This window comes from Solea senegalensis, linkage group LG3, assembly GCF_019176455.1.
Source record: "Solea senegalensis isolate Sse05_10M linkage group LG3, IFAPA_SoseM_1, whole genome shotgun sequence".
Taxonomy (NCBI): Eukaryota; Metazoa; Chordata; class Actinopteri; order Pleuronectiformes; family Soleidae; genus Solea; species Solea senegalensis.
In genome coordinates this window covers 23,795,012-23,808,005 of record NC_058023.1, presented here as the reverse complement: position 1 = coordinate 23,808,005, position 12,994 = coordinate 23,795,012, and the positions used below count along the sequence as shown (strand labels likewise).

At 40.6% G+C, this 12,994-nt stretch overlaps 1 protein-coding gene across 6 annotated transcripts in view; it reads left to right on the top strand.

Annotated features, from left to right (window-relative positions):
- Positions 1-12,994, top strand: part of nav3 (neuron navigator 3) — a 151,448-nt gene that overhangs the window by 67,095 nt on the left and 71,359 nt on the right. For all 6 annotated transcript variants that reach the window (XM_044020827.1, XM_044020831.1, XM_044020833.1 and 3 more), the window contains exons 5-6: positions 1,237-1,417; positions 7,662-7,730. In XM_044020827.1, the coding sequence (XP_043876762.1) occupies positions 1,237-1,417; positions 7,662-7,730 (250 nt within the window). The remainder of the gene's footprint in view (positions 1-1,236; positions 1,418-7,661; positions 7,731-12,994) is intronic.

Sequence of the window (12,994 nt, the reverse complement as noted above, 5' to 3'; positions counted from 1 at the left end):
TCCACATCAGTATAATTGCTATTAAATGCACTCGTTCCAGTCCAGAGCACCCCTTTGGTCTTTAATGATTGTCTTTCTAAAGCATAGTAAACACTGCTGTTTAGGCCCTCTCTTGGGCCCAGTATAAATTACCACCTCTGGGTGTTAGAAAATGGAAAACACCCCCCAAGAGATTAATCTTCTCTAACTTCAACACTCCAAACAGCAAACGTTTCAGCCTCTCCAGATTGAAAAATGGAGTTAAAAGCCCTGCGTCAGCCGCTGCCATCTTTCCTGTTCTTCTGTGTGTGTGCCAGCATTCACCGGGGGTTTGATATGAAAAGTCCATTTCACAAATGGGTGCGTTAGCCACAGCAATCAATTTCCCCTATACTCTTAGACGAGCGAATCCCATCTCAGCTGTGTGTGCAGGAATGTGTGAGAGATGCATTTGTTTGAGTTTTGTCTCAGAGGAACTTGAGATCCTGAGATCTTTTGAGGGTGAGATTAGCACTTGGCCGAGATAAAGTTCCACTGCGCTTTCAAACTCAACATTTATTTCTTTAAAAGTTTTAATATTAACTTTTAAAAGAAAGGACCCGTACGGAAACACCTGCAGGGCTAGAACTTCTTGGAGTCTCCAAACATCCATGTTATACTTACAGTAATGCAATGCTGATATCAATAGCCCGAGCTGTGGTGCTTCTGACTGTCAGTGTCCCACAGCTGTGGCAATAGCAACTGTATACCAGTTCCCTATTTCATGACCAAAGCAGAACTGTAAATGAAGATCCTGTTCAATATTTCTGGCCGTTCCCATGCTGAGATTCACCCCTAAATTACCCAGCTGTGTTAGCTTGTGTGTGTGAGCAGATGCTCATGTCTGGATCTAATTCAACTGCTTCTTCTTCTTTGAGTAAGTGTCCCTTCGTGCAGAATTCAAAAATGACTCCACCAAGCCAGTGCATAACTGCCCTCATAAAACTTATGCTTGTTGTGTAACAGCTGCTGTTTATCACCAAATGATGGTCAATGTGTTTGAAATACACAATAAATGGTCTTGAAAATGCATTTTTCTTTTTTTTTTTTTTAAACACTGACCCTGGTTTGGTTCTCATAAATTGACAAAAGATGTGCACGTTTTACATGCAACAATTGCTCTATGCCACGTGAAGATCAAAACGTGTTTTGTGTCTATACATTTGCAATGCAGGAGGAAGTCATATGATGAGCTCACATCAGTCTTTGTTTGTGCAGAGATCAGGAATGGCAACCTAAAGAGCATCCTGGGCCTCTTCTTCATCCTGTCGCGCTACAAGCAGCAGCAGCAACAACAGCAGCAGTACTACCAGTCCCTGGTGGAGCTCAGCCAGCAGACCAGCAGCACTGCGCCATCCGCCAGCAGCCTCAACAGACAAACACAAGAGATGCAGTCCAGGTATGTGTTACACTGTCGGTGCTCCATGTGGTTGTGATGGAGTACGTGGAACGTTGCTGGGTCTCCTGTGGGGCAGAGGTAGTCTACAGGTCAGTGTGGTAATCTCATGTGACTGGTTTGCATTAACTGACCCATTATTTTTAGGGTGCATGCTGGAAGAGAGGTTGCCTGGTTTATTGCTTTTTGGATGCTTAATTGGGTCCAGTTAGAGCTTTTGTAAACCATAAATCTATATGACCAGATTTTCAGAGGAAATAAGTAGCAGCTTTCATGAAAGATGTTTCTCATTAAATGTTCAGTTGGTTTTTTGCTGCATCAGCTGTTTTTTTTTTTTTTGCACTTTAATGCAATCTCTACATTAAAATATGTCCCTGCAGTGGCAGAGAGGTAAAGTACATGATTATGCTGCAATTAACAATTTTCCCACTGTAGCTTTGCCTGAAGGTCACAAATAATGCACATACAGTACATCCCCATTTTTACACTTGTGTTTATCACATTAATTATCTGCTGATTTTGGCTCAGTCTTCCTCAGTTTCCAGTCTTTATGTTAAGGTCTGTTAGCAAGCTGACACGTAAAAGACAGATTTACTTTAGCTTTCTACTAAAAAGCAAATTCAGAATACTTCTGTGTAATGAGGGAAACGTCAGCCGAGAAGACTAGCTTGAAAATCTACAGAGTGAAATAAAGTAACATATCATTACTGTAAAAGGCTGAATTTTGGATGGCTGCTTATATGGATAAGCCGATATTACATATGATACGCGGTATCGGTCTGATACTGGACACAATCACTAAATCTAATATCAAATGGTGGTTATGGTTAGGTGTAAGCTCAAAAGTCTAAGTAGATTCCTTAATAAACTTAATTAATTTAAAAGATGTGGACTGATATCAGTATCAGTATCGGAAATATTCAAGATTGTGATATCGGTATTGATATCGGACAAGTAGAAACAAAAATTAAACATGGACAATAAAACACAACAGTTTAGGATGTTTTCACTTTGTTAAGGTTGTCATTATTAGTGGCATTTTTGGTCATTATTATTATTGTTAGTATTATTATACATTGTAATAATCGTACAGTGCAAGGTATACTGACAGCTGAGCAGTAAAAGGCAGGAAAAGCAGGGGTCTTTCCCTGTGCGATGCAAATAGATGGAGCAGGTCTTAGAGCAGCGTCTAAAGGACGGCCTGACATGCCATACATGAGCAACATTCCTACTGACTAGATCAAGTTACGACTCTGTTTAGCCATGCTTTGCGTGCATCTGTGTGTGTGTGTGTGGGTGGGGGCAGGGGTCGTTTAGGTACAGTGTGGAAAATCGGTGCAATAAGAGCAGATAGTCTCGAGAAATGAGTAAGAGGATATTATTGTCAGGAGCTCCAGCTTTACTTTGTCTGGACGAGTGCATTGTACGTCGTAAATGCACTGTGCATGTAAATGAAGGGCACAGCTGCCTCTCCCCACCACAACAGGTGGAGAGCCCTCACGCACACAAATTAAACCAAACAGCAAAGTTTGCAAAGTTTCACTGCTCTGCACTGCGTCACCCCCAATAAATAATACAATAGCAGTAAGTGCACGCATACATGCACACACTCATAAAGTCATTCCAGAAGCCATTCTCTTTGTCTTTCAACCAAACATGTGTGTGTCTGGTTACACATTTTTTGATCCCTGTGAAGTGGCTCAATTCATTTCCAAAACAGAGCCTCTGCCCTTGCTGTCTGCAGCTCCACTAATGTCTCACTGTCCTCTCACTGTCCCGGGCTGATGAGTTAATCACGTCTGAATGCCGAAGGCCACAGTTGAGGTCTGGAACCCAAACTGGCTCTGACAGTGATAAAGTCAGTCATTAATCTGTGATTTTTTTTTTGCAGATTTTGCAGGAATATTTAGCCTCTATAATCTGTAAATCTGTTACGGTGAACATTCATTCTTTTTGTTCCACTTTATTCTCCAGTAAGCTTCTAATCCCAGCTGACATGATGCAAAAGACGGGGTACACCCAACAAACAGACTAACAACCACTCGCTTTCACACACCCACAGCTAATCTAGAGTGTTCAATTAATCCACAATCTGCATGTATTTGCCTTGGACTGTGATAAGGGAGTCATAAATATTTGGTTTTAACCAGTTGTTCCAGTACTGGATCCATAATTCTGGTCAAATGCTACCAAGTGATTGACAAATCCATTGTCTTGTTATTTATAGAGAAATGACATGCAGCTAAAATGAACACTTTGCTCCATCGTCAATGGAAATCACGTTCAGTAACTAAGGTGCAAGTATAGAAATGGCCCTCCTCATGTTCACGGTGCACTGTAGCTATAATGTGTGTAAGCTGTGGGACTTTGACCTGGTCCTGCTCGACTATTGCTTTCACTTTTACTACCTGCACATGTCGCATGGCTGAACATCAGATTCAGACGCAGCCTACGTGCATTTGGGGCAATGAAGAACAGGTTATACAACAACAACTAACATTGGTGGTTCTCATTTCTGAATATCACAAACGTATGGCGTCTCTCTGAGAGGAGATGCTGGCCTTTTAAAACTAATATATTTCAGAACAGTATTGCGTACAGATATGTGGGACACAGAGACGCCACATCCTGCATCTTGTTTGTTGTGTCTAGACTGCTTGAAATTGAGGAATGCGCTGCATAACTTGAGACCACAGCACAAATTGAATGGCGTCACGTTTTGTTTTGTTTTTACCTTTGCTTTCTCTTATTAACCATATCAACTTTATAATTATATTAGAGGCGTCTCATGTTCTTCTGCTTGAGCTCACACAAATAACGCTTCTCTTCCTCATCACCCACAATTCAAAACACGGAGAGGAAAAACTTGACTGAGTAGCTTCAGTAAAATATATGGGAGAAAGCACCGGACTGGATGTTTGAAATTAGTTACGCTTTGTCATTTTCTGATGAGACGCACGTTCCCACACACTCCCACGCTGACACATATTTGGAGTGGTGCACATCTACAGTTGCAGTATGCTGAGCTTTCTATAGACAGCACCTGCTGGCCTAACTGATGTCTTAGATAGGGTATGGGATGTGTGTGAATCTGCGCGTGGCAAAGGGGAACTCCCATTGGTCAGATTGAGACAGGCCGGAGCCACAGGAGTTTTTCAGAGCTCTAGAAGGCAGGGGGCCCCCAGCCAGGCAGGGCACAGCAAACCCTCCCTCTTTAACTCACCATGTCCCGGGGTGAACACGTTGACCCCCTGGTCCGGCGCTCCTCGCGCCTGCCCACCGCCATTTCTCGCGACAGGAAGAGTCGTTTGCCTTATGGTAGAGGCAGCAGCCTGACCAAGCCTGACTCGTCTCCTAGGTACAGTTGTAGGCTGAGCTGTGTGTGTGCAGTAGTCATAGTAGTAGTGTTGCAGTAACCCCAAAGGTTTGGATTATTTTGGAGGTCACATGGTGATACGAGGAGAATGGATTATGAACTGGTAAATAGTTTGCTTCCAATAGTCTAATAGTTTTTAGTTTATTGTAGCTCAGCATGGACTGGTACTTTTGCTACTTCATTTGGATTTCATGATTTTTGCTGCTATGGGCTATAAGAATCTTTCTGATTTGATTGAAAACATTTGTTTCAATTAGTCTAAAGATGTCAATCACAAAAGGTTTTATGCTGCATGTATTTAACTCATTGGGACAGCAGTTGCTTACACCACTACCTTCATTGAATTGTATATATTTGGTGAGGAGGGGTCGGGAAGAGTTGTCATTTTTTCCACAATATTTTCACCCACTCAAAAAAGAGTGTTGTCTGCTGCTACAAGCTTTCCTCTGCAGCCTTTATTGACGTTAAACCCTTGTTCCTCCCTCATTAAACATTGCACTATGTATAAAAGAAGTACAAACCATGTGCAGAGTGCTATTTAGGACATTGACCAGAACAAAAATAACAACTTATTGGAACTGAACTGTGATGTGAACAGTGAGGGGTTTGGGAAGTTATGGAGGAACATATTTAGTTGCCGGGCACCATTAACGCGGACATGTCATGTATCATATAGTACATTAATAGCATGATCCAGAGGCACTCGCCACTATAATAGGGAACTGCCATGAACTGGCTTCCTCCTACAAGGTCAATTACTTCTACACAATGACTCGGCACCTCAGCATAGATGGTTTAAAAGGGAATTTCATTGTCCATAGGGAGAGATATGAATACTAATAAGTGTGTGTGTGTGTTTCATTCACCACATTCTTATACATCGAGATGTATAAGAAAAAAAAATACAAATGACCAATGTATTGACTTAATTTATGCTTCATATCACAACTTATGAGCTCTCTCAAAATTGAATTTATCCTAGGCTGTGTAATTATTTTCATTAAAGTGCTATATTTTTAAAGTTTCTACTTAAAGCATCAGTTGCTTATATGATTGATTACGTTGTAGTCTCTCACTGCTCAAACTGTTTTACATTCACTCTGCTGAGGGGCAATGTTGTGAATTCAAAGCGATCTGCAGTTGTTCGTAATCGGGTTTAATGCAAAGTTAAAAAAAAAAAATATGTGATGTGATGACTGCAGTGCGTCATTCAGCCAAACAGTATAGGTACTTTATTGTCACTCACCAACGACAAATCAGCAGCCCACAATCGCAAAACAGAGAACAGACTTGTTCCTCGTTGCCAGAGGAGGAGAACGTCAGAGCAGGCTGCTGGTGCTGGGTGCTTCCTCCGTGCTGCAGCTGAAAGTGCAGCTCCGCTCATTGTACAGGACTGTTTTCAAATACTGCTCGGCTTTTTTTTTCTTGAACTACAGCTGGTCTGTGTCTCAACTCTCCTCAAGAGAAACTCAAGTGTGTGTTCAGCCTGTGGAAGGTATGGGTTAAAATAAGCTTTGATTCATCTTGGTATTAAAGGCTTTTCTTTGTCAACACAGAATTCTTTGATACAATGTTCAGTATTACTTGAGGCAAGATACTTACTCGCGCATGGTCAATTTTCTGTGATAAAACTGTGAAACTGCTTTTGAAATGAATTCTCTGAGTGATTGTAGTCTTTTTATTTTTACGATTGCTATCACTACTTACAATTATATTGTGAAAATGTGAATACGTCGAGGCAGAGTATATGTGGATTGATGAGGAAATGCCAGTATTTCTTGATTAAGAGCTAACAACCTGTTTTATTACAACAAATGATGGGGGGCAGCAATGACACGGAGCCAGGTATCAACAGCCTCAGAGGCAAATGCTTGGCAGCCTTTGTTTCCCTCATCAATTTGTGCCTGTTGTGACCCAGTATTTACACTTTGCGGCACCTACTCCTGATCTTGGTGAACTAGTTTGTCAGTATTGGCGCAACAGTAGAAGATGTGCTCTTTTTTTTGCCAAAGGTTTGGAAAATTTGAATGGAAACCAGGTTATTGTCAGCAGGAGGTTTGACTGAACATTTAAAATGAAGCCAACAGCTTGTGTTTATGTACATTCTGTGTGTGTTCAAATGATTCTAGAAAACAGAAGTCGTCAATTCTACGGAAAATAACACATGCTTTTTCACAAGTTGTTTTTGTGACAACATCAGCCATACAAATATGTCTTTGAGCTAAAAATAATATGCATACTGTACCTCTATGATAGAGAGATTAACTTTCAATAGAGAGTCTGTTCAGTGTGTGTGTGAGAGAGAGAGATACTCACATGGTTGTGAGTCGTAATAGTTCACACAGGCCATTACACTTTAGACATTCACACACAGCATTCCTAACTGGTCTTTGACTTCAGGGTGGGTTTACATATGATGACCTCTTTGTTCATAAAGCACTCTACATTAGCTTAACTACTTCCTGTCAAACGTTTTACAGCCCACCTGTAACGGCCCATTTTAATTCCTGTGTGAATGACTAACAGTGAGTGTTGGGCAATAAACTGTGACGTGACTGGTGCTGTGCCTTGTGTGTTGTGTTTTCTAGGGGTTTTCTTCAAACGGTGCAGCCACGAAGTTGAATGCCAAAGTTTTTTTCCGGCTGTTTAATGTCGGCGGCTCTGTAAATGGATGTCATTGGCTTAGTCATACGTATGTGGTATTAAACATGTGTGGAAAAAAAACCATCACATTAAATATCTGGTGGCATGATCCAGTTCATAAAGTCTCTGTTCTCTTGCTCCCTCTATCTTTACCTCCTCTACACATTCAGGCATAGATCCACTTGTCTTAAGAGTATAATAATGTCTTCCCTTCTGCTCTCTCCTCAGTCTGACAGCACGATATGCAAGTCCTCCGGGCCACAGTGGAATAGGGTCACCACAAAAGAAGAACACAAGGTAAATACAGCACTAAACGTCATCCATACAGCGCTCCACATTCTGAATTGCTCGTCACATTGTGTTTTGACCGTTTACATTATATTATATTATACTGTGTGACCATCAAAGGGAAGTCCGAGGTCAGCCACAGAACAGCTGAAAGTGATTGAGTGTTGTTTTTCTCCTAAAGGACACTGTCACCAGACCAGTCAGCTCATACTTGCAGGATCTATTATAGGAGTTAATTATAACATTCCCTTGTACCTTTTTTAGCCCAAGACTTATCAGGCTTATTAAACATAACCTTTTCAGTTTTGAACACCCGCAGTGTGACTTCAGCTTTTCTGGAAATAATCTTCTGGCGTTGTAGTTTTGTCATGGAGTCGTTCTCATTAACGTCAAGACCGGCGCATTCAAAATGACACATTTAAATGTAAATGTGGTAGCAGAGAAGTTCTTTCCATGCTACTCTAGTAATGTGCAAGTAAGCAAGTACAGAACTCGAGTAAATAATGTTGTCTTAATTAAGCTAAATTCATTTCTGACAAAAAATAAAGAGAGAAAAGAAACCCTAAAACTCACCGACCAAAGTGACTTAAGAAAACAAGTCACGGTTTGACTGACAGGTAACAGCTACAGAAGTTTGACACAGCATTAACACACACACCCTTACAAACATTGCCAGAATCACCATAAGGAAATTAAGAATCGAATGCAAAGCTTTTTAGAGAGGTTATTTATTACACTTGAAGGGTTCCTTTCTGTCCTTTGAGAATCTCTCTTTTGCAAACGTTGGCAAAGCAGCTGCTGTTAAATCAGCTTCCACTGATGGTAAACTCTCGGTGTCAGCTCTGTGCTGCAGCTAAGAGTTAGGGAACCACAGGCCTGATGTTTCGAGACGACAGTATCACACACAGACAGAAATGTAGATAGTCTGCACAGATTTGGACACATACACACGTACATGTCATGTACACATATGGCCATAACTTCACAGGTAGAAACACATATGTTCATATACTAAGACATGCACCCACAATTCTCCACTCACACACAGCATGTGCACACCCAAGAGTGCAGTTGTCTAATGCTTTGCATTTGTCCAAATAATTCCTCTCCAGCCGCTACTGAGCAATGGCAAAAATGCTGCAGCCAGCAGCTCCAACCCTATGGGTGGTAATCTCCCCGACATCACATCGCCGACATCGATCCTCAATGCTGCAGAAATTGCTTTTATAAGTCCCGCACTCTGATAGAGATTTGTACACAGCAAAACAAACCAAAACAAAAAGAAAACAGTGGAGGTCATTAAGCATTGTCTCACCTCCTGTTACTGAAGAAAGTAAAAAATCACTTCTTACAATTGATGTATTTCTTGTGTGCCATTTAAAATATGATCTTAATATAATATTTAGCTTGTTAGCTTGAGCTAAAGGAGCTGCTCCTTATACTTGTTTTGGTTTGTCCTAACAAGTGTGAAAACATATCCACTGTGTTGTCTGTATTATCTTCCCGGGGGAAGTGCTCTTTGCTATAATTGTACTTCTCTGTTGACTGCAGTGACGTATAATGGTTCAGTGTTTGTTTGGTTAGCGTTTGTGTTTGGAGCATTAGAAGCTGTTCCCACCAAACCGAGCGTTTTCATTTATACTTCAGATCCACATAGTGGTTGCACTTGTACTTCATGTCATTAATTCTTATGTTTCTCTTGAGTTTGAGCAACCTGTAGCTTTCTTTGATGAAGATGACACTGAAAGAGTTTTATCCACATGAACTTACGCAGCCTTTAAAGGACCATCCCACTATTTTATCAAGTACAAATCCTACTTGCAAACATACAGTTTTACTGCTGTCATTGATCTCCATTTATGTTATTACATAATTAGCAGACACTCAGGTCTTATAATCTTTGACAGTAAACACAGAGCTACATTATCCTTTGTCAGTGTTTAAAAAACATGTAAAAAATGTAAAGAATACAGAAATGAATGCACATTCATATCAGCCCAGAAAATACATTGTAAAGTTAGAGTGGTTAAAGTGAGTGCCTCTGGAGTGGGAGGCTGGTGGTTCATATTTTGGCACCTACTTCGCAATATACTGACGTCCCATTAAGAGGGAATAGAAATACTCCTTTGCTTTGTGCTCCACAAACAGACGCTCCTTCCTCAAGTGTACCTTCCTATGTCCTACCACATACTGTAGTTCATTAAGAAGTAGTCATCAAGATAACTAAGGTAATTAAGTAATACAGTAAATGGTTTGTAGTAACTGGACTAACATGCTGTCAAAAGTGTATCATCTTTGCAGCCGTAAGCTGAAGGTGCTTTAACTTTACCTCAAATGTAGTGTGAAGGCCAGACAGTTGCGTTGCATTCTGGCAAACAGAGGGTAGTATTAAAAGACACGGATGTGTAGGTGCTGGTTTGAGCCACAGACCCTGGCAGAGAATGAATAGAAAATGCTCTTCCGTCTGCAGCAGCCAGTGACTGACTGGCAGAATAATGTGATGTCCAGATCCTCTCCTCTCTCCTCTTCATTCCAGTTGCAGGATGGAGATCTCTGTCACACATACACGTCACCAAAGTCTGTTCTAAAACAAAATCCCTGTCCAGAATGTCCATCTTATTTTCCTCTACAGAGCCATTCTGCCGGGGCATTATCACATGTATTTTGGAAGATGAAAGAATCTGATGATAAAAGGGACTGAATTGCTGCAATCTCTCTCCTTTTTCCCCCCACTATGCATCTTTCATTTTCTGTTGTCTGCATCTGCAGCGAGTGTCCTCTGACTCTCCTGCTCTCTGCATCATCTTCCCAGTCCTCTTTTTTTTTCTTCTTTCATTTAATGTTGTTATTGATCATTTTTAATTTACTCCCGGTTGCTTCTTTCTAAAGCTCCCTCCACTAAAACACCACTATCAGTGCATGTGTGAAGGGGTTGTATTTCATTCTGAACACCACAATTCGATCGCTCTCTTGTTTGCTCTGCTGCATTCTTCTGCCCTCTGTCCCTCTCGCTCTCTTTGGCTTTCTATTACAATATGTGTTTGTTACTGTAGCAGTCCATCTGTTTGAGCTGAGGGACTTCCTCTGGCTGCAGCTCAGTGAGATCACCCAGGCAGAGCACCAAGTCTCCGCTCTGAGACCTGGATTAGCATCTGTGAACACACTGCTGTCTGCAGTCTGTTGTCACCAGTGCAGATGTACAGTAGAGTGTAAAAGCAGCATATGAAATATTCACAACTGCCATTGTTTCTGCTACTTATCAGCAGGTTTTTGCCTATTATGTTTTTATCATCACGTATGTAAAATAATGTTTGCATTTGCTGTGAACATGATCCAAGGACAGAAGGGCCTGTAATGCTCTTCAGATTAACCCCCCCCCCGTGAGGCAGCTTTGTGATCTGTGATACTTTGGTTATGATTAGGAAAATATAATTTGACTTGACCTGATATCAACAATTGACCTGCTGAGCTGATTTGAGTAGATAAACAGGGAGCAGGATCAGTTGGAGACCACTGTGATTAAGGAGGGGCATTAAGAGATGCTGAGTGGTCATTAACCGTCAATTAAAGAAATACTTCAGTGATTTGTATTTAGGTTTGTATTAAAAGAATAGTGGTAGTATTTTTGAAGAATTGTGCTTCCCAACTTCAGTTTCCCCAGAGTCAAGAAATATCCTCCTTCTTTTCTTTGTTACGTGCCCACCAGTGACACTTGGTCCTGTTAGCATAACTGTTAGCAAATATGGCGGACACTGTTTACGTTCTGGGAATGAGGTCCGTCCCCCTACAAGTGGGTCTAAAAAGTGGGGAATTAGCGTTGCAGTTTCGGTGGGCACGTAACAAAAAAATAATGAAGATATTTCTCAACTCAGGAGAAACTGAGGTAGGGGAGCACCATTTTTAAAAAATACTACCCCTATTCTAGTAATACAAAGCTAAATGCTAAATGGGTGAAGTATTCCAGCATCATGTGAACTGTGAGACCTGCACCTCCTGAGACCCAGGATACAGTACTTTATGATTTGAGCTGTTTTTTTCAGTTACTTTTGTATTTTGGGATAGAATATAGTGATTTCATGGGGCATTGCCCTTGGTGTTAACAGCAGTCATACTGGCAGCATTTGTTGTATCAGGAGCATCTTTTGGTAATATCGTTTAATAGTCTGATAAAGCAGTTTATAAAAGCAACAATGCATTTTGTCTGGGACCAGCAATATACAATGTTTTTTTCTTCAGTTTTCCCAGTCAAATCCAATTAATTTATTGTAAAAAATTCTAAAAAAAAAGAAGAAAAAAAACACATTGTTCTTTTCTGAAAGAAATGTTTCAAAAAATGTTTTTTCATGTCATCTCGTGTTCACTTCGGTATAAAAAATATTGCAGATACATGTTTCTGGAAGGAACATAAGGGGCTTTTAATTCTGCCATGTAACTGACCTACATTTTAAAATGAGGAGGGATACTCCAGGGAAATAAAAGACCCTGACTTAAAGCTTCTTCTATTGATCTGGTCACTCATGTTCACAACTCACAACTTTTTTTACTATGTAAAGGCCTTAGGGATAAAATGGAACATTCCACCACTAAGAGTGTTTGACCACTCTAGGATTCCATCATAAATAAACTTTCTCCTCCGGCATCTCGGCTGCATCTGCAACACAGACGCGAGTGACATATTCAGCGTAGCGAATTGATTATCATGGTTAAAAGACACGAGGACAGGAAGACAGAAAGGGAGCACATTTTTTGATTTGGCTCAAGGTTTCTTCTCCTTCCATCTTTCTTATTAAACATCGCTAGACTATGAATGGAAAAACCCACATCACTCTGATGCAAGCAACTCGCTTCCACTCTGCATCATCCTTTATGTGTGTGCACGTGTGAGAAAACAAAAACGTATATTAAACACTACGGTGGTGTAAAATGTGATCTTTGGAACAGTTTCCTAAAAAATCTAAAAAAGAATTAGATTGAAGCAGAAGAGGTCGTCAAAATGACCGTCATGGTCCTTAAACAAGTTGCAAAATTTGAATTTGAAAACAGTATACTGCAGCTTTCATACGTTTCTCTACTCCCATAAAATGTAGTGATGAATCATATATAAATTGAGTGGAGGCAAAGTTTTTCACTTACTTCACCCCCATCAACCCACAAGGGAACACACACACAATTTTTTTGATGTATTTTCACTTTACACTCTAATACATACAGCTCTGCTCTGTATCCTGCACTACATACAAGCCTCAATTTTAATTGATATGATCCTGTTTTAA